The sequence below is a fragment of the Malassezia globosa genome, assembly GCF_000181695.2.
Source record: "Malassezia globosa CBS 7966 chromosome Unknown mgl_sf_7.1, whole genome shotgun sequence".
In the NCBI taxonomy this organism is placed as follows: Eukaryota; Fungi; Basidiomycota; class Malasseziomycetes; order Malasseziales; family Malasseziaceae; genus Malassezia; species Malassezia globosa.
The window spans coordinates 551,908-570,932 of NW_001849865.1; the positions used below are offsets into that span (position 1 = coordinate 551,908).

General features: G+C 51.5%; 9 protein-coding genes across 9 annotated transcripts; 7 read left to right on the top strand and 2 right to left on the bottom strand.

The window, feature by feature from the left end:
* Positions 1-186: 186 nt before the first annotated feature.
* On the top strand, positions 187-414 carry MGL_3034 (uncharacterized protein; the record flags this gene model as incomplete). Its single annotated transcript, XM_001729996.1, has 1 exon — positions 187-414. One exon carries the CDS (start codon positions 187-189, stop codon positions 412-414), a length of 228 nt encoding a protein of 75 aa, XP_001730048.1.
* Positions 415-1,782: 1,368 nt separating this feature from the next.
* On the top strand, positions 1,783-6,848 carry MGL_3035 (uncharacterized protein; the record flags this gene model as incomplete). The annotated part of the gene is made up of 2 exons (XM_001729997.1): positions 1,783-1,874; positions 1,919-6,848. The coding sequence occupies 2 exons, from the start codon at positions 1,783-1,785 to the stop codon at positions 6,846-6,848; spliced, it is 5,022 nt and encodes a 1,673-aa protein (XP_001730049.1).
* Positions 6,849-7,461: 613 nt separating this feature from the next.
* On the top strand, positions 7,462-9,120 carry MGL_3036 (uncharacterized protein; the record flags this gene model as incomplete). Its single annotated transcript, XM_001729998.1, has 1 exon — positions 7,462-9,120. One exon carries the CDS (start codon positions 7,462-7,464, stop codon positions 9,118-9,120), a length of 1,659 nt encoding a protein of 552 aa, XP_001730050.1.
* Positions 9,121-9,528: 408 nt separating this feature from the next.
* On the bottom strand, positions 9,529-10,257 carry MGL_3037 (uncharacterized protein; the record flags this gene model as incomplete). The annotated part of the gene is made up of 1 exon (XM_001729999.1): positions 9,529-10,257. The coding sequence occupies one exon, from the start codon at positions 10,255-10,257 to the stop codon at positions 9,529-9,531; it is 729 nt and encodes a 242-aa protein (XP_001730051.1).
* Positions 10,258-10,648: 391 nt separating this feature from the next.
* MGL_3038 (uncharacterized protein) lies at positions 10,649-11,842 on the top strand (the record flags this gene model as incomplete). Its single annotated transcript, XM_001730000.1, has 1 exon — positions 10,649-11,842. One exon carries the CDS (start codon positions 10,649-10,651, stop codon positions 11,840-11,842), a length of 1,194 nt encoding a protein of 397 aa, XP_001730052.1.
* A 450-nt stretch (positions 11,843-12,292) lies between these two features.
* Positions 12,293-14,011, top strand: MGL_3039 (uncharacterized protein; the record flags this gene model as incomplete). The annotated part of the gene is made up of 1 exon (XM_001730001.1): positions 12,293-14,011. One exon carries the CDS (start codon positions 12,293-12,295, stop codon positions 14,009-14,011), a length of 1,719 nt encoding a protein of 572 aa, XP_001730053.1.
* A 322-nt stretch (positions 14,012-14,333) lies between these two features.
* Positions 14,334-14,732, bottom strand: MGL_3040 (uncharacterized protein; the record flags this gene model as incomplete). Its single annotated transcript, XM_001730002.1, has 1 exon — positions 14,334-14,732. The coding sequence occupies one exon, from the start codon at positions 14,730-14,732 to the stop codon at positions 14,334-14,336; it is 399 nt and encodes a 132-aa protein (XP_001730054.1).
* Positions 14,733-15,158: 426 nt separating this feature from the next.
* Positions 15,159-16,622, top strand: MGL_3041 (uncharacterized protein; the record flags this gene model as incomplete). The annotated part of the gene is made up of 1 exon (XM_001730003.1): positions 15,159-16,622. The coding sequence occupies one exon, from the start codon at positions 15,159-15,161 to the stop codon at positions 16,620-16,622; it is 1,464 nt and encodes a 487-aa protein (XP_001730055.1).
* Positions 16,623-17,493: 871 nt separating this feature from the next.
* Positions 17,494-18,981, top strand: MGL_3042 (uncharacterized protein; the record flags this gene model as incomplete). Its single annotated transcript, XM_001730004.1, has 1 exon — positions 17,494-18,981. One exon carries the CDS (start codon positions 17,494-17,496, stop codon positions 18,979-18,981), a length of 1,488 nt encoding a protein of 495 aa, XP_001730056.1.
* Between the last annotated feature and the right edge of the window lie 44 nt (positions 18,982-19,025).

A 19,025-nucleotide genomic window follows, 5' to 3' on the forward strand; every position in this document is an offset into this window, starting at 1 on the left:
ACAGGTGACCGATGTGCTTATGTAAGCATTGCGCGGCGTCGTACCTGCCCCTTGGTTTCGCTACATTTGTCGACCGAGTCTTTCTCAACGAAATCGTCTGTGACCGCGCGCCAAGATGGATTGTATGTCCGCATTGTCTCGTCTCACCACGCAGTGTCCACGCTTTCGTCTTCAGACCAGCTGCAGATGCAGCGTATCATCGAGCAGAAGCAAATGAAAGACTTTATGGGGCTGTACTCGGGCCTCGTCGAGCGCTGCTTCTCTGGCTGCATCAACGACTTTACGTCGCGCGCCCTCACGACCAAAGAGACTGAGTGTGTGTCTCACTGCACGCAAAAGTTCCTGAAACACTCGGAACGTGTGGGAGCACGCTTCTCTGAGGAGAATGCTCGTCTCATGGGTCAGCAGCAGTAATAGATGGAGACTGGCTCTTACTCTTGCTGCAGCCGTGTTGGTGTAGGTGTGATTCTACTTTTTTTATCGAAATACATATGACGCTCGCGTAACCAAACGCCCAGACCTGTCTTTAGGTCCGCCTGTAGAAAGGCAAGGCTCCGGATTCTTTCTCGTTCCATCTGCTCCCATCCCCACACCTCTCCCTGTGTGAGAGAGACTGTAGTATCCACGACCGATGCCTTTTCTTCTTGTTGACCTGGAGCTTGAATTAGCAAGTTCACTTGGCTGATGCGATGTGCTTGCTAGAATCTCTTTGCTTTTCGGTGTCGTCTGGGCTCGTACTACGTCATCCTACGCACAGGGTACATAGTTCCTCGAGATAGGGCGCGGTGGCAGGGGTATGAATGTGACATATGCTACATGCGCGGTAAGTGCGCCTATGTACGCGCGATGGTCGCTGAAATGCCGCTCGCTTGTACGACATTGGGATGACCCATAATCTGGCCGAATTTTTCGTAGTCGGCTGATAGGACTGCTTTGGGCCCATTAACGCAGGGCACACCCCTCCACCCATCCCGGCCCAGTTGGTCCACCAAACACCCAGCTCATCCTTGCACCGCAAAAATCCGACACACGCCTCGCCGAACGAGCATCTTGTCAGGCATCGCGCGGGCTCACTGTGCGAGAGTGGGCGTCGCGCAAAACCATGGCTCACCTGCAAGCGCCACTGGCTATTTCGAACCATCGCACACGCGCAAGAGGCATCTTTTCGCCACGCACCCGTGATCCGCTCACGCACGTGGAGCCTGAAGCGTTCGAACTCAACTCTTCGTCACGGCAGGCTACCTCACATACAACTGCGGGCTTTGATCCATTAACATCTGGCGAATATGTCTGGATGTTCGCATCTACAGCTGCTATTATGGTTATAACGGCCATTGGACTTTACTTGTGCTTCGGCATGTGAACACATGAATGGATCGCAGCAGCAGCAGCAGCAACCGCCCAACCATTCCGTTTCACACCCTCCGTCTTTGTACATGTGCACACCCACTTTCATAGATCCCGTTTCTTGCCACCACATACATCTTTACCCCTATGCGCTGGCCCACCATGTCATGTTGATTGTCTACCAGTCCACCAGCAGCTGCTTCGTGCTGTCCACTCAGATCATGTGCTGTTCTGTTTCGCCCATACGCCCCGCCCCAGATGGCCAGCCCGGCCCCCCACCCCCCTCCTTCCTACATAGTGGACGAGTGGTGGAGGAAATGCCACGTGACACCCCTCCTTCTCACACACATACACACATACACACATACACACACACACATATCCTCGTCATCAGCACACGCGCCATCGATCAACGCTCGCTTTGGACAGCCGCGTATGGCAACGACCAAGTGCGATGCGAATGCCAAGCCGACATGGCTTGTGCAGACGCTGAGCACCTTGTCTGATACAAACACACCGTCTACCGTGTACGTATACAAGTAAGAGTGCGTGCTAACTGACGATGTTGTAGCCGCGAGTCCCTTGCACAGCAATGGGCATCTGACCCATCTTCCACACGTCTTGCTGTAACGCATCTCGTGCGTGAATGCCTACAAGGGGCATCGATCTCCTCTGTACATGCAGCACAGACACTCGACGTACATGATGCCGCCTGGCCAGACGCTTTGCTCGACACATTGTGGGCGCTCGACTGGGAAATGGAGGCGCGACATGAAGCGGGGGATACGTCCGCCGTGTCTCTAGATATGGCGCGTGCGCGTCTCGCGGATCTACTGCATGAACTTGTTGCTCAAGGTGTGCTGGAGCGGCAGAAGGTCGCGGCGCGCATCGATGCGCCGCTGCTGGGCAAACTGGGCATGGTGGATCCGTCCCTGTTCCAGCGACGTGGCATACAGATTCGCACGGCCACTTTTTTCAAGCAGCCCAAATACAACCTACTGCGTGAAGAGAACCAAGGCTATGCGTCGCTATTTATGAGTCTCGAGTCATGTGTGGGTCCGTCGCTGGTCGTCGATGATCTCGGTCGCGTGCGTGAGGACGAAACGGCTGCAGAGCGAGACGCACGAGCCGCTGGCTGGCTTACGACGATGACCAGCCTCGTTGGTGCGTACAACCTCGATCCCGCTCGTGCGCTCGATGTGGCTCTCACGCTCTTCTGCTCGCATGTTGTGCACCATTATCCGTTTTTTCTTAGCCTCTTCCGCCAGGCGTCGCCAACGTGGGACAGCGAGCGGATCACAGAAATCCTGGGTTTCCAATATGCACACTATGTCCATCCTGACACACGAGAGTCTGCGCCCGAGGAGCTGTACCTCCTGACCGCATTGCTGATCCGCGAGCGGATCGTGTCACTGGCGCAAATGATGGCGTATATCGCGTCCGACGATGCGATGCGGCAACTCCGGCACGCATATGAAGAAGCCCTCACGACCAAGACTGCATCCGTTGGCGCAAATGCTCTGACGATGGCTGCGCCGCTTGTCGATGACGATGCCCCCACGTCGTCGCCGAATGTGTCTGCCTCCTCGTCCGCACCAGACCGTGCTGCGTCTGCATCGCCAGCTGCGCATGGCGTGCATGGCATCAAACTGGTGCGCGCCATGCTCCGCTGTGGTGCGCTGGACGAGGTGCGTGCGTTCATCGCGGCGCATCCATGGATCTTTGGTGCCTATCCCAGCTTGACGCACGCATATGTACGGCTTGTTTGGCGTCGTCTCGACACGCCAGCGTTCCGACGCATCGCTGTCCTTTGTCACGTCCCAACGCGTGCGCAGCGCACCAGCACGCTCACCATGTTTGCGCCGGAGCCCCGCGCAACGCGCACGCACCAGTTTGTGTTCTGTGTGGGTGACTGGGCCGACGCACATCCGCCGTTCGAGCACGCAGAAGACGTGCTTCCGCTCCTTGCGCCACTGGGCGTGTATGTGTGTCAGGACCGGCGGCTTCTCCAGCTCCTTTGTCGTGTGTGTGCGAACGCAACGAACAAGACGCCGTGGATGCACTTTCTCCGCACGCAGCTCATGCCAGCTATCACACTAGCCGATGGCGGCGCGCCCGTCCTGTATGAGCTATGGCGCGTGTTGCAGACGCTGCCCTACACCGAGCGGTACAGCTTGTATGGTGAATGGAAGCAGCGCTCAGGAAAACGGCCGGAGCTGCGCTTTGCCAAGATGCAGACGGAGCGGGAGGCGCGTGGCATTCTCCGGCGCATTAGCTCCGACAATGTGCGTGCGAGTGGCCGGAGCTTTGCAAAAGCAGCGCACGCACACCCGACGGTGTTTTTCGACGTGGTGCTGCATCAGATCCAGTCGTATGATAACCTGATTGAGCCAGTGGTCGATGCGGCCAAGTACCTGACGCCGCTCGAGTACGACGTATTTTCGTATGCGCTGCTGGACGCACTGAGTCAGCCCGCCAAGGAGCGGACCAAGTCGGACGGGACGAACGCGAGTCTGTGGCTCAAGAGCCTCGCTTCGTTCGCCGGTGCCTTTTACCGAAAGTATGTCTCGATGGACGGCACGCCTTTGCTGCAGTATCTGGCGAACCGCCTCAAGCAGGACAATGTAACAGACCTCATTGTACTTTCTGAGCTTGTGCTGAAGATGAGCGGCATAGAGCCGGCGGGCGAGCTGTCCGAGTCTCAGATGGCCGCCCTGTCCGGTGGGCCGCTGCTGCAGACCGAGGCCGCCATGACGCTCATGCCCGGCTCCACGCCTGCCGCCATCCTGCTCGCTCGCAACGGCTTCAAGAAGGGTGCGCTGCGTCTGTACCGCATGCTCGTGCAGAGTCGTTTGGCCATGCCGATCCTGATCCTCATCGCACAGCAGCGGCAGGCGTGCGTGTTTACGGCAGCGGACGACGCCGCCGATACGCCCATCAAGTCGCTCAGCAGCACTTTCGATACATGTGTCGCGATCCTGTTCCAGTACGCACACTTTCTCGCCGCACAGGGAGCCGAAGACCACGCTCAGCGTGTGCCGTTACCGGCAGACTGGATCCGCCGCTTTGGTCTCGACGCTTCGATGGCCTTCCACCTCGCACGGCCCAGGCTCCTGTGGGACATGCAGCAGAGCAGCAAGTCCGAGGACAAGGACATGCACGTCGATGGCGACGTCGAGGTCGTCTGGCACGCTGCACTGCAAAGCACCGTGCAAGGCATCGCGTCGGTGATGCCAGCAAACTCGATCTCCGCCTTAGGTGCGCCGTTCTTTACCACGTTCTGGCAGCTTGCTCTTCCAGACGTCACCGTACCTATGGAGCGCTACCAACAGGAACTCTCCCGGCTCCGGCAGTCGATCCAAGATGTCGATGCAGCAGCCGACTTGTCAGAGAGTCTGAAAAAGTCCGCCCGCGTGCGGCTGCAGGAAAGCATAGCGCATCTCACCACAGAGTTGAAAGAGCAGACGCTCGCATACCAAGCGACGCGCCGGCGCCTGCAGGCCGAGAAAGTGCACTGGTTCGCTCCCGACGTCCATCGTGGCCAGCTTGTCCAGCAGCTCGTCGTTCACTGCCTGCATCCCCGAGCGCTGTTTTCTCCGACCGATGCCGTCTACACGGCCAAGTTCCTTCGGATGCTGCACACGCTTGGCACGCCGGCGCTGCCGACGCTCGCGGTGTACGATGTGCTTTTGACACAGCACGTGGCCTCGACGCTGTTTTTGGCGTCCGAAAACGAGGCTCGGTCTTATGCACGCTTCCTGCACGCCATACTGGGTGACTTGCACGGCTGGCTTCAGTCCAAGGACCTATACGACAAAGAAGCCCTTGGCGACGTCCCAGGATTTTCTCTCGCTTGGGAAGGGCTCCGAGGAATGCACACGCGGCGAACCGGCGACCAGCCTTTGTCGTTTGCTGCCTTCAAACTGTGCATGCTGACCTGGCACACTTCGCTGCATGATGCGTTTGCTTCCTGTTTCGGCTCTGAGTACATGCGGATCCGGAACGCGATCGTGGTGCTGAATCGCATCTCTGGCTACTTCCCCTTGCATAAAGAACACGGTGCGCATCTTCTGCAGGCGGTCGAACATGTCGTCGCCTCAGAACACCGTGGCGACCTAAAAGTACTGGGCCAGGGTCTCGTTGCCACACTGAAGAAACAGGCGCCCACCTGGGTGGACGTGAGTTTCTTCCGTCCCTTGACGAAGGAAGAGCGCGATGCCAGAGCTCGGCACGAAGCAGCGCTGCGTGCGAAGGCGGAGGACGAACAAAGAGAAAGAGAAGCGAAGAAGGCCCAAGAGGCTCGTGAAGCACAGCAGGCAAAGGAAGCCGAAGAAGCACGCCGCGCTGAGGAAGCGGCCGCAGCAGCCAAGGCAGACGAAGCCAGGCGTGCAGATGAAGCGCGTCGTGCTGAGGAGGCTCGTCGGGCCGAAGAAGCACGGCGCACTGCCGAAGAACCTCGGCATGTGGACGAGGAGCCTGCGCCTCCGCATAAACAGTCCCGAGACAATGCAAAGCATGATGCTCGTGCAGAAGATGGCATCGTGGATCGCGATGATAGCTGGAGGAGAGCTACGCCTGATCGGCGGGGCAGCAAAGTGCCGTCTAAAATCGACAGACGAGACCGAGACCGCAAGTCGGAGGATGCACCATCGGCGGCACACGACGAGCCACGAGAACTTCGGATCCGTGGTAGTGGCGATACACGCGCCAAAGACCGGCCGAAAGACTCGACGAATGACACTGCAGCATCTCGAGGAGACGACTCATTTGGTGCGCGACACGATCCTCGGCCGTCCCGGTCTGAACAGCGTGCACGTCATGGTCGGTCGGACTTCCCTGACCGCGATGCACGGCCTCCGCCCCGGGATGCAAGGTCTGAGCGTGCCGGCGGTGGTCGTTGGGGTCGAGAACGAGAACGAGAACGAGAGCGTGAGCGCCATCGTGAGCGCGAACATTACGGACGCTATGACAGGCGCGCTTCAGACGATCGACCCTATCCCCATCCCCATCCCCACACCGACCACTCCGACGATCGGTGGCAGGAAACGAATGCACAATGGAATCGGCGACGCAGTGATGTTTCACCCTCGCCAGCAGCCCCGATGCAGCAAGGTGCGACTGATGACGCGCATCGAGCGAATGACGAACGCGGTGGACGAAAGCGCTCCTTAGCTGATCGCTTGGGCTCTTCTGACACAGGTACACCGTCCTCTGACTCGGTACGTATACCAATACAAGCACACACACGTACGAGCGACACTCAGTCTCAGCAGGGCACGCCCGACATGAAGCGCATGCGTAGGGACCGCATGTCCGTACGCTCCCAACAAGGAGCGTCCACCGCTTCGGACGACCGTCCACCAGATCATGCGCCAAATGCATGGCCCGAGAGAGACCGACCAGCACGCGCGTGGGGTCGCGAGCGCGCAAATGACATGCCACGTGAGCATCGTGAACGAGACCGTCGAAAACGTCGTGCTGGTGGTGATGAACATGGTTGATGTAGGTTGGATTGCTTAGATTCGTACTACCGCGCCTCAAAATGGAGCTGTATGTGTGTATGTGTATGTGTGCGTGTGTGTACAAGGAAGACGAAAAGACACGACGCGTTAGCATAGAATTCTCAACTCTGCACGTACCATATGCTTTGTCCGCTTTTTGTACATAATTCGATGTCCACATTCTCGACACCGAATAGGCTCACGAGGACGAATCTCATTTACTGCCGAGCAGTCTTGGTGTTAATGGCATACTAGAGAGATGATCGACATACCCGCACAAATGTATTCGACTGATGGCTGGCGCACACCTGCACCACCAAGCGGCACACCACCAGGGCGCGTGTAGCTCATCGTGTGAGATGTGTGGGTGTATGGGTTGTGAGTGGACGAGGAAAATTTCGCTGGCGCCTCCGCTGTGATGACGACAGCCCTAGACGTGTGGGTCTCGTGATACCCAACTCACACACCTCCATCACATATCCTACTTGCAGCGACCAAGCTGGGTGGGGTGGGACGGGGGGGGAGCGCCAATCATGTCGCCTGGGCAGACTTGTGACATTCTACACGTCGAATGGATGGCCTGATCATCGCTGGCCGCGATGGCCAGCCGATCATGCTCTCCCGCTTTCGAAATGGCAACACATTATATCCCATGATGCATGTGTCGTATTTATGTGAAAAGATCAAAGACGTACTAGGCCGCTCAGAGAATGGCGCCTATTCTTCCCTCGATCCCGCGGCTCCCATGGCTGTGCGAGATATCCCACCGGTACTCTCTGTTCCTCTCGCTGATTCTGTGCTGGAAAGTAGCTCAGAATCAGATGGAATGGAGGATGAGGTGGCTGACGATGATGATGATGACCACGGCAGTGAGGAGCATGAAACGAGTCCACAGCAAGGCAGTCAGACACTGCCTGACCTTCCTGACGAAGCCCTGGCTTGGTCTGATGGCGCCGAGCGAAACTATGCACCAAAAGCACCAGATTCGAATTCAGAAACATGTATTCCATTGGAAGGCGGCTCAGTCCTGTGTCATATCATGGTCGGCAGTTTGCGGTTTTTATGCCCCATGTCCCATGACTTGGACCCATTGATCTCTTTTGCCTTCTTGCATAAGGCGGCGGACGTACTGCAAGATTATTTAGTGGGCTCTAAGGATCCTGCTCTTTTGACAGAAGATCTTATTCGTCAACACTTTGACATCGTGTATCAGCTCATGGAGGAAATGCTCGATGGAGAAGGCAACGTCCTTCTGACAGAGATTAATGCTCTCAAAGACATCGTGGTACCACCCCGCTGGCTTGATAAAATTGCTAACAAAGTCGGCTTGAACTCTTCGCCGGAGCATGCACGCATGTCTCTAGCATCTCCTGTCCCATGGCGCAGGACTAACAGCAGATATTCAAAAAATGAAGTCTACCTAGATATGATCGAGTCTATCGAAGGTGTCATTGATGCAAATGGATGTCCAGTTGCTCTAGACGTCTGGGGCAAGCTCACTTGCTCAGCATGGCTCTCTGGCATGCCAGAATTGCTTGTGTCACTAAATCACCCATCGCTTCTAGAGCTCCCGGCCTGGCATCAGTGCATCCGCCAGCAAACCTGGGAAAAGCAGCAAAAACTTTGCTTCGTGCCCCCCGACGGCGAGTGCGTGTTGAGCGAGTTCCGCATTCGAGTGCCATCGAAATCAACCTCCTCATCTTGCACGCTAAAGCGACCCATTTCGTCCGACTCGTCCGCGTCTGAGTTCAACTCTAATTCCTTACCCATGAAAGTCTATGCATACTATTCGCCTTATAATGCAGCGCACGGCGGCCTTCCATTTAATATCACCGTTGACCATGCTCTTGATCCCGCATACGACTTGCAAGATGTGTGTATTGACTGGCTTCTTGGCGATGGTGTGCAAGGTGTCGATGCCATTACTCAGGTGAACACTGTTGCAACGAAAACATCTATGTCATCAGACATAGGCTCCATTCCGAACCTGTCTCGTACGGCAGGTAACATGGTTTTTGACCGGAAGCAGCAACATCTTCGGTGGGTGATTCCCAAGATCTCACCATGTACTCAGTCTGTTTTGAAAGGCACCATCCTCTCGACATCCGCTTGCCGTCCTATGTATGCCCTTGATGTCCAATTCTCCGTCTTTGGATACACAATGTCTGGGCTACGTGTGAGCTCTATACAGATTCAACCTGAGTCTTACGTGCCAACCAAAGGTGCGAGAGTTTGTCATTCCGGACGACTCGAATGGAGATTGGCATCCTAATGCTCGATACCCCTCGTGATGTACTACCATACAAGATTCGTACTCCAAATTAAGCGTGCATATTTACATATGCACACAACATATATCTTGGACAATAAAAGAACTTCCTAGTCATGTGGTCTCTTTCACGTCTTTTTCCTCCCTCCACAATGTGACTGGATCTCTTGGTCCATGCGTGCCCAGCGTGCCTCGGTGGCTCGAAGAATCGTGAGACGCCGATCTTCTCGCTCTTCATCCACATCCACAGATGTAGTTCGACCAGGATTATACACAGGCTCGCTGCTGAGAACATGTGTATGTTGCTCGCGGGTGTACTCAAATGTCTCGAGTTCGCGATTCAACTGGCTATTCAAGATGTTGAATTCGGGCGGGTGGTCATCAATCTAGCAGTCAAATGGCAGTCAGCGTTTATTGGATACGTACCTCGTTGTGACACAATTCATGAAGCAAAACACGCCGTGTTGTCTTGTAGTCGCGCAAGCCATCGGCGGCGTCTGTCCGCACCCGGAGAAGAATACGCTGTCCTTTGTTTACATTCAGGCCAAGGAGCTCAGGATTTTCATGCGGTAAAAGCTCGCACAACTCACCAACTTTGTAATGATGCAACTTGCACACATGCAGTACAGCGGGATCTGAGGCAAGTCGCTCCAGATACTGACGCACATTTTTGTGCCAAGGATCAGCATCTTGAGTGCTTGAATGTGGCCTACACCGACCAAATGCCGCTGTCACCTGTGCATCGGGAAGACTTTTTGTAGGTTGCATATTCTTTAGAAGACTTGGATGAAGGCGTCGTGGTCCATAAGACTTGTCCAATGATGCTTCTTGCATTTGCTCTCGTTCCACTTCATGTACGGGCGCGCCAACGAGTGTGAGCCGCATATCCGCGCTCAGTCCCACATCAGGAAGAAGTTGTTGATTCGTATTCCCAGAGCGCAGTATCTGACCAAGCTGACGTGCTTTCGGTGGCGTGAGTAGTTTTTGGTGTTTTGGAAGGACTCCCGTAGCCCGACAAATTTGCTCTTGAAGTTCAGCCACAGTCATCGTTTCATGTATCAAAATGTCGTATGAGTGCAAGCGATGCTGCACTTGAATAGAATTATTCTGGTTCTCACTCATATTGCCGCCATTCCTCATGGCGCCCTTAGGCGTCATTGTCCTTGTAAAGTGAGTGGCGAAGTCTCATTCCACTGTATGACGCCAGCTTATTTACACTCACTGATTGGACGATGCGAAATTATTGTGCAGAAGTCAAAGTTGGGTGGCGGTTGATAAAATTCTACGTCTCCACACGTCATAAGTTGATCAACTCTACTAGGGTTCGGTCTATAGCTGTCCATTCCTGCATCGGCAATGAAGATAAAGAAGTCGCATAATGAACCATCCTTATCCTTTCCCTACCCTACCCCTACACTTTCAACTTTCCCTTCCGTATTAAACACATTACCCTGATTTTTGAATCCTTACATTTCACTCAAACTTGTCCAAGTCTTGACAGCCTTTCTCCCCTTTGTCGATTCAATCCTTCATGAAATCCAACCTTCTTTTCATCTTACATACCTTGGCACTTTCCGCGCTGGTCGCGGACGCCAGCTTCTCTCGTCGCCGTCCCCATGATAACATCGTACACCGTCGTGATTTCGGTGGGGGTGGTATCTTGCATGACTTTGAGAACGACGTGTCATCCTTATTTGGCGGCTTTACTCAAGACCCAGGTGCTTCTTCCACAAGCTCGTCAACTTCTTTATCACCGTCTTCTTCGTCCTCGTCGGCTTCGGCATCCACCAATACGCGAACTCGTGCTGCGGAAGTTTCCTCATCAACACCAGATGCAAGTTCTTCAGCCAGCTCATCCACCGGCTTCAACCTAGGACATGGCCTTAGCAGCTGGCTCAATGGCATCTTCGGTGGTCAGTCGAATCCAACCACTGTGACATACATGACAAATCCTAGGGATGGACGTCTTCTTGGTGGGAAACCAAAGATGGGACTCGCATGGCCAAATGGGGGCAGTATGAACATTACTCGTTTCCTGAACTCGAAGATCTCTTGGTTCTATTCATGGGATTCAGTACCTGGATTCTCGCCAGTACCTGATAATGTGACGTTTTGTCCTATGCTTTGGGGATCTAGCAAAGCTGGGAAATTCAAAAGGCATGTGACCGATAATCCTGAAAGCCACACCAATTCCGGCAAGTGCGTCATGGCTATGAATGAAGTGAATCAGCAGGGTCAAGCTAAGATGTCTGAAGGCACAGCCTGCTCGCTCATGCGAGAATACATCTTGCCTCTCAAAGACCATGACTATTATGTTGTCTCACCTGTCACTACGAATGCGCCGAGCGGCAAGAAGTGGATGCAGAACTTCCGTGAATCTTGCTCAGATGTGTGGGATAACATCAATGCAGTAGCTGTACACTTCTACGGCACCAATACGACTGAGTTTAAGGATTATGTGGTTGACTGGCATCAAACATTCAACAAGCCTGTTTGGGTGACCGAATACGCTTGCCAGAATTTCAACGGCGGTGACCAGTGCTCAGACTCCAAGGTCTTCAACTTCCATATGGAAATGTCTGTCTGGTTTGACGAGCAAGACTTTGTTGAAGCATATGCGCCATTTGGTGTCATGCAAAATATGCAGGATGTGAACACTGCGAACCAGCTTGTTGAAAATGGGAACCCCAATCTCATGTTCAATACTCTCTCTGGACTCCCTTAAGCTATTCTCGCGTCACACAAATGATGCTCGCTGGTCGGTTCTAGGCGTGTGACGATTGAAAGGTTCTCCCCCATCAATTTAATCTTTTTTTTTTCTATGTAGAGACAATCGAAGACGTTTTTGTTGGATGTAGAGAGCAATACACATACAAAACCGAGTTGGCGCATATCTTTTGTTTAACTACGTGTTGCTCCACTTCTTGACTAAAAAAACTGGCTGTTATTCGACGCCCCCCGCTATGCAACTGAATTGTGCAGAAGACGATACGTTTGTTTTCGCAGCTCTTTGTCTTGCAGCGTCGTTCATTTACAGCGGTGTGCCATATGTGTTTTCTTCGCTGGAGTCGACACTGAGCACATCCTGACACATTTTCCATCTAGTGACAGAAATTGTCAGGCCAAATCTTCAACATTTTCTATTGCAACAATATAAGACCATTCTTGAATCACGATGAAGGCATTACTGGACCTCCGCAATAATTTAAAGGATCGAGGCACATCTGGTCCCAAACAACACAGAAGTCTTTCAGCTTTGTCCGCTAGCCAGAAGAACGAGGCGTCTCTGCGGCCGCCACAGAAGGTTTTGCGGGCTCACACAGACTACAACTCCCAGTCACCACATGAAATTAGCTTTCATAAGGGCGACTTCTTCCATGTCTTGTCGGACATTGAGCCGTCTCAGAATGGCTGGATTGAAGCTTGCAACCCAGTAACAAATTCCCGCGGATTTGTGTCTCTCTCATACTTTGATGTTTTGTCGCGTACAACACCTCGGAGCACTATTCCCCTCACCGCCCACAGTGAATTGAACCCCGGTTTTCGTCCATCGTCACAAAGTTCGGCAGGCTCTCAACGCTCTACATTTTCAAGCTCGGATTACACTTCAAATGGAACCTTCGCCACCATAAAGTATGATTTTAAAGCAGAACTTCCTCATGAACTGTCCGTAAAGGAAGGCGATGGTGTCTTTGTCGTTGCCCGATCCAATGAAGAATGGTTAGTGGCCAAACCCCTCGAATATGTCGGAATGCCCGGTCTTATTCCGACTAACTACATCACGTTCTGCGACATGCGCACCGGAAAACCTCTCACTCATGAAGATAATATATCTGTCTTGTCAGGCATTCCCAGTGTGTATGAATGGGGTGTTCAAAACAATCGTGCTCATCAACAAACTCTTTCTCTCAGTTCCGCTCAGGATCCATTGCCTCAGGATAGCTCCTCCCCATATGTCGAAGACAAAGTATCGTCCAAGCAGTTTCCTCAGACTCCCCAGTGTTCTTACAACATGGACGACTATTTCTCGTCACTTGACTCCTTTAGCCCGAATGAACAGACTCTACATTCAGAGGCCACTTCCACTGCTCGACCGGTACTTCCATTATCTGTCAAACTCGCGTTTGTTTCCTTGGATCTTCTTCTAGCTGATTCCTATGGTCAATGGGTGCGTTTGCATGTGGTTTACTCTGTGAAATGCACACCGCCTGTCATGTCTGAATACTATGAGCGTCGCGAACTCGTTCTCTTCCGGCTTTATCACGACTTTGCAAAGTTGCGCCATTCACTTGAATTAGATCTGACTCGTTCTATGCCTACTTTGACACAGCCCGTCGCATTGCCCATATTACCGCCTATTGATCATGAAGGACGAGCTTTAAAAGCGTTTGTGATAGCACTATGTGCCCTTCCAAACCAAGTCCTTCAAGAAGCATCCATTCAAAGGTTCTTGGAAGTTCGGGCAGCCGATTATTGCCATGTGACTGTGTCACACGATGGTAATACTCGAGATGTATCACTTAAAGGTTCTCTGTCCAACAATCGCTCGCTTGGTTCCCAGGACTCGTTTGAGCATCATAACTCAGCCAGGTCAAGCACAAACACAAAATACTCAGCGTCCGACTCAACCTCCCTATCAGACTTTTCACACCATCGCATCAAAGTCGTACATCGTGGTGAAAGATCTAAAGTTATTGCCTTGCGCATTTCATCAACCGTTTCATACGAACTACTCGTTCAGAAAGTCCGGGACAAGTTTGGCTCGGCCATTCAGTCTTTGGAGTTCGCAGAAACCCCTGGTCAATGTCGCATATGCGATGACGAAGATCTTCGAGCATGGTTGACCGCTTCTCTCTGCGCGGGCAACAAGTTAATGTTATATGCCAGTGTGTAAATGTCGAAGAATCGCGCAATTCCACACGTCATAGTAGCATACATACTCTTCTGTCAAGACTTGTCTCTAGATTTTCAAATGCTCATTCCATGTCAATTGTACTGTTTTGATACCTTGTATTACTCTACACTAAAATACCTCCGAGCAAGACAAAAAAGCTTACGACAAGAACAAGAAAAATTTAAGAGAGAAGAAAACCACCGTTAAAGACAATACAACAGCTCGAATGAGACAAGCATATAATCAAACAAAATACTCTATGCACACAATTGCGATGTGTGGACGAGTCATTTGACCAACCGAGAGCCTAGGTTCCGACGAGTTAGATCACCATGCCGAGTTCCCAGTTGAAGTGCTTGTTTGCAGGTTCACGGAGCCCGTCATCACGCTTTTCATTTTCCTGCACCTCAAGCACTTGACTGATCACTGGGTTGTTGTCGGGAGTCATTTGACGTTCCTTGAGCTCAGTTTCGAGCACTTGACTGATCACTGGGTTGTAGTCGGGGGTCAATTGACGTTCCTTGAGCTCAGTTTCGAGCACTTGACTGATCACTGGGTTGTAGTCGGGGGTCAATTGACGTTCCTTGAGCTCAGTTTCAAGCACTTGACTGATCACTGGGTTGTAGTCGGGGGTCATCTGACGGCTATCAATAGGAGCCGCCTTCACTATGCCCACGAGTAGCAGCGCAGATGCGAGAGCATTGATCAAAGAGAACTTCATTATAGATGTGCGGTGGCGTAAGATCGGTGAGTTCGCGTTAACGTTAATATATTAGGGGACTGAAATCTGCTCTAATTGCTCAGGTCTTTTGTCGTTTTTGCTTCACTGCCAATGCCGACGCCGAAATTCTAGCGCCCGGTTTAGCGCATCCGAATCATGTATCCGTGGGAAAAGTTCTAGCCAATGACGTAAAAATGAATCGTTCTTCAATCGAGGAATGCACTCGGAAATTTAATTTCAATTCAGTCCGTCAGGAATAAGCCGCAGGCTGCGCTGTCTACTGGCTCTGAAACGCGTCATCGCTGGCCAAAGCGCTGGTGTCGCGCTAGATTCCTGCTCGTATCGGGAAGCGTGAGGCTGGGCTTTGACCGACGAGCTGTACGGTAAGGCTCGTTGAATAATTGAAGCATTAATATTGTGGCTAGCATGTCGTTGTCATCAGGTTCAGCTGCCAAATCCCCAACCCAGCACCCACATAGACACAGCTATACACCTCAAAGCAATGCCTCTCAAAAGAAACATGAGGATCTTCAGCGTCGAACATCATTTCACGCGGCACAGATGATGAATGCGGCCAGTATGATCATGCCACAACGCGACCATAATCAATTCTTTATGCATCCCAACAGCTCGTTGGGTCAACCTGACGTCTTGCACGGTTTTGTGCCTTGGCAATCTTATAATCCTCAGACGAATCCATCCTCTATGTTAGCTGATGCTTACGGGGCAACGCATGGCCAGCCTCAACCAGCTGCTGCCAATTTGGACTGGCACAACGGCCTGGCAGCCTCGATGCTTATTGACCCACGCACGCATCCAGCTGCTCTCCCTTCCACTCTAGTACAGCCGCAGCCGTCCTACATGGATATGTACCATGTATCACCTCCTCAACTTACTCAAAAAATGAACCAGCTTCATCTTCAGAGTCAACAACAGGAGCAAGTCGCCGTTCAGCGAAGACTACTCATGTCACAGTTCCAGCAAGCACAGGAACAACGACTTCTAGCGGATCACCAAAACACAAGCATGTATTTACCACACAGCGGGCTCATGATGAATGATGCTCAATTAAACCAAAGTATTGTTGATCCAAACCCTGATGGTTTCTATTTAAACTCGCGCGTACCAGTCTCAAATGGCAAAACTGCTGGTCCCGATGAAACGTTTATTTCCTTCATGTCAACGCCTGAAGGAAAAAATCAAATTTATGAAAGTAATACTTCGCCTAACACCTCTACTTTGGAAAAGACCTCGAACGAATCTTCCTCCCCAACTGAGTCAACCAATTTGCGTACTGGTGTGAGGTCAAGGCCTGTCTCTTTTACTAGCCGCGATTTACGACAAGAAAGCATTGGTTCTCCTATCAACCATACGTCTCCACAGGCAGAACTTCGACTTCCCTCTGCTTTGCGGCGCGGAGAAGATGCACATGAATCATCTGTGGAACGGCGGAGAAATCTCACTCCCTCAATAGTTATTGATGAAGTCAACCTGGAGCCCTCCGATGATGCATTAACGCGTAAAGCCAATTCTGTTGGTATGCGCATGGGGCCGCGCACTGCCACAGTCGTTCACGAAATACAGGTCTCCCCACAAGACTCAATTTATTTGGGCAATAACAGCGAGAAGATAAGTTCTGTGCGGGGATCTGATTCAAGTCGTCCTAGCAGTGCTCAAGGCGTGCACCCCCCGCCTCTTATCCAGCCACGGAGGCAACCTCGCGGGCCGCCGATGGATGCATTCTTTGCTAATAACTTTTTGGCTAGAAGGTCACTACGGACTCGACGCGAGGCTATGTCAAAACTCTGTGCAAGTCCTCGAGCACCTGCATTCAATATGTCTCGTTCAAGTGGCGTCTCGACATCTTCACCTTTGGCGAGCAAAAAATGACTTTTCAGCGTTTAACGTATATTATGTACATGATTGAATCTATTTGCTTCTTATTTTTTTTTGCAGAAAGACCTCCAACCATATCAGGGGTTTGACAAATAGGAACTAGGCGTGGCAGCAACTTGTGTTCAGTTTAGCTGATAATCTCCACATTCGCCGGTCTCGGATTCCTTCGTGAGCCGATGAGGAAACTAAATCAAACCCCTCACATTTTCTAGCACCCCTTCGTGTTCTAACTCACACGAGCCTGTCGCACCCAACAAACATTCGTACCCTTTTTCATTTGCGAAGCGCGAGCAAGTGAAAAGGGTTTCAAGTTATGGACTGTATGTTGCGTTAGAAACTTGCAGGGCTAACGTGAACAGTAGAGGATTCAGTGGCCGCTGTTGGCTTGGCCGAAAAGGTTAAATATGACGAACACTTAAAAGACGCTAACCAGGAACCTCAACCTTTACCGGCTGATCTTGTACCAAAAGAGCATGGTGATCCAAAAAATGATATCGCACACCAGCATTTTCCTACAGAAGAAGAGCGACAAACTCTTCGTCGTGTGCCAGAAAAGCTAAGTTGGGCTATTTTTTCTATTGGCGTGTGCGAGTTGGCCGAGCGATTCAGTTTCTATGGTGTTACACAAGTATTTACCAACTATATTTCGAGAAAACGGCCTTTTATTGATGGAGAACTTTCTTCGTCAGGTGCTGCGAAGCACTTGTCGAGACCGTCAGGTGCTTTGGGCTTGGGCTCAGAGACTGCGAATGGCATTGTCACTTTCAACCAGTTCTGGTGTTATATTACGCCCTTATTGGGTGCTTATCTTGCTGATGTCTACGTTGGGCGCTATTACGCTTTATGCATTGGAGTAGCGTTGGCCATGGTGGGCCACATTCTATTGGTCATATCAGCTATTCCACCTGTACTGGACAATTCCGATGGTGCTTTGGCTTGCTTTATAATTGCTATTATTATCATGGGTCTTGGTACAGGTTGTTTTAAGAGTAATTGTTCGGTTTTGATTATTGATCAAATCAAAATTAAGGAGCAGACAGTGGTTCCGCTCAAGTCAGGGGAGCGTGTCATCGTTGATCCAGCACTCACCACGGAGCGACTATATCTTTGGTTTTACTTAATGATTAATATCGGTTCATTTTGTGGACAAATTGGCATGGTTTATGCAGAAAAGTGGATTGGTTTTTGGCTCGCATTCCTGCTTCCAACCCTTGTTTTTATTATACCCATCCCTGTTCTGTGGATTGGCCGCAAAATTTACACGGTTGCGCCACCGGATGGTTCTGTTCTGAAGAATGCCGTTCGGGTCTGTGCACTTGCGATTCGGAAAAACTGGAGTTGGAATCCCAAGACCTTCTTGAGGCTTTGGAAATCGCCGCACTACTGGGACTGTGCAAAACCATCTCTGGTGCCTGAACATGATCGCAAGTCTTGGATGACATATGACGACCAATGGGTGGACCAATTAAGTTGCGGTGCCAAGGCATGCTTTATCTTCCTTCTATTCCCTCTTTACTGGGTCTGCTATAATCAAATCTCGAACAATCTCATTATCCAAGGTGGGCAAATGGACATTGGTTCAACACCGAATGAAATTCCTGGTACACTAGATCCCATCTTCATCATTGTCTTTGTGTTTGTATTCAACCTTGCAGTATATCCCCTACTCGATCGTATGAGGGTGCCTTTTACACCGATTAAGCGGATCACAGTCGGATTTTTCACTGCGTGCGCCGCCATGATCTTTTCAGCTGTTCTTCAGCATTATATTTACGCCAAAAACCCTTGTGGTAATCGCGTAGGTGATGACATTGTCATCAATGGTATTGACTGCAGCGGTACCAATGCTAACATAACTGTCTGGGTGCAGGCGGGTTCGTACGGTCTGGTTGCGCTTAGTGAGATATTCGCAGCTGTTACTTCATTGGAGGTCGCAGTCTTACTGGCACCTACTAACATGCGATCCATTATCATGGCAGTGAGTCTTTTCACCACTGCCTTTGCGTCGGCCATAAACGAGGCCTTTAATCCACTTTCCAAGAACCCATTGTTTGTTGCGAATTACACAGTTTTTGCATGCCTTTCGTTTGTTGGCGGGATTTTGTTCTATCTCATGTTTATGGGTATTGATCGGAACCAAGAAGAGCTTAATCTTGTTCTGCAACATAGCGCCAAGAACGCGCAAGACAATAACGACACCTCTGTCACCCACGCCGATTTCCCATCCGACTCTCACACTGATTTGCATGTTGAGAAGCCCACTTCAACCACCGATTTTCGCACTGATAAGCCAACAACCTCTACAGAAGCTCACGACGATGTCCGTTTCACTGTTGAGGAAGGCACGTCTTGATGATACATACGATGGATCGACGCCAATATCTACTTCACTAGTCG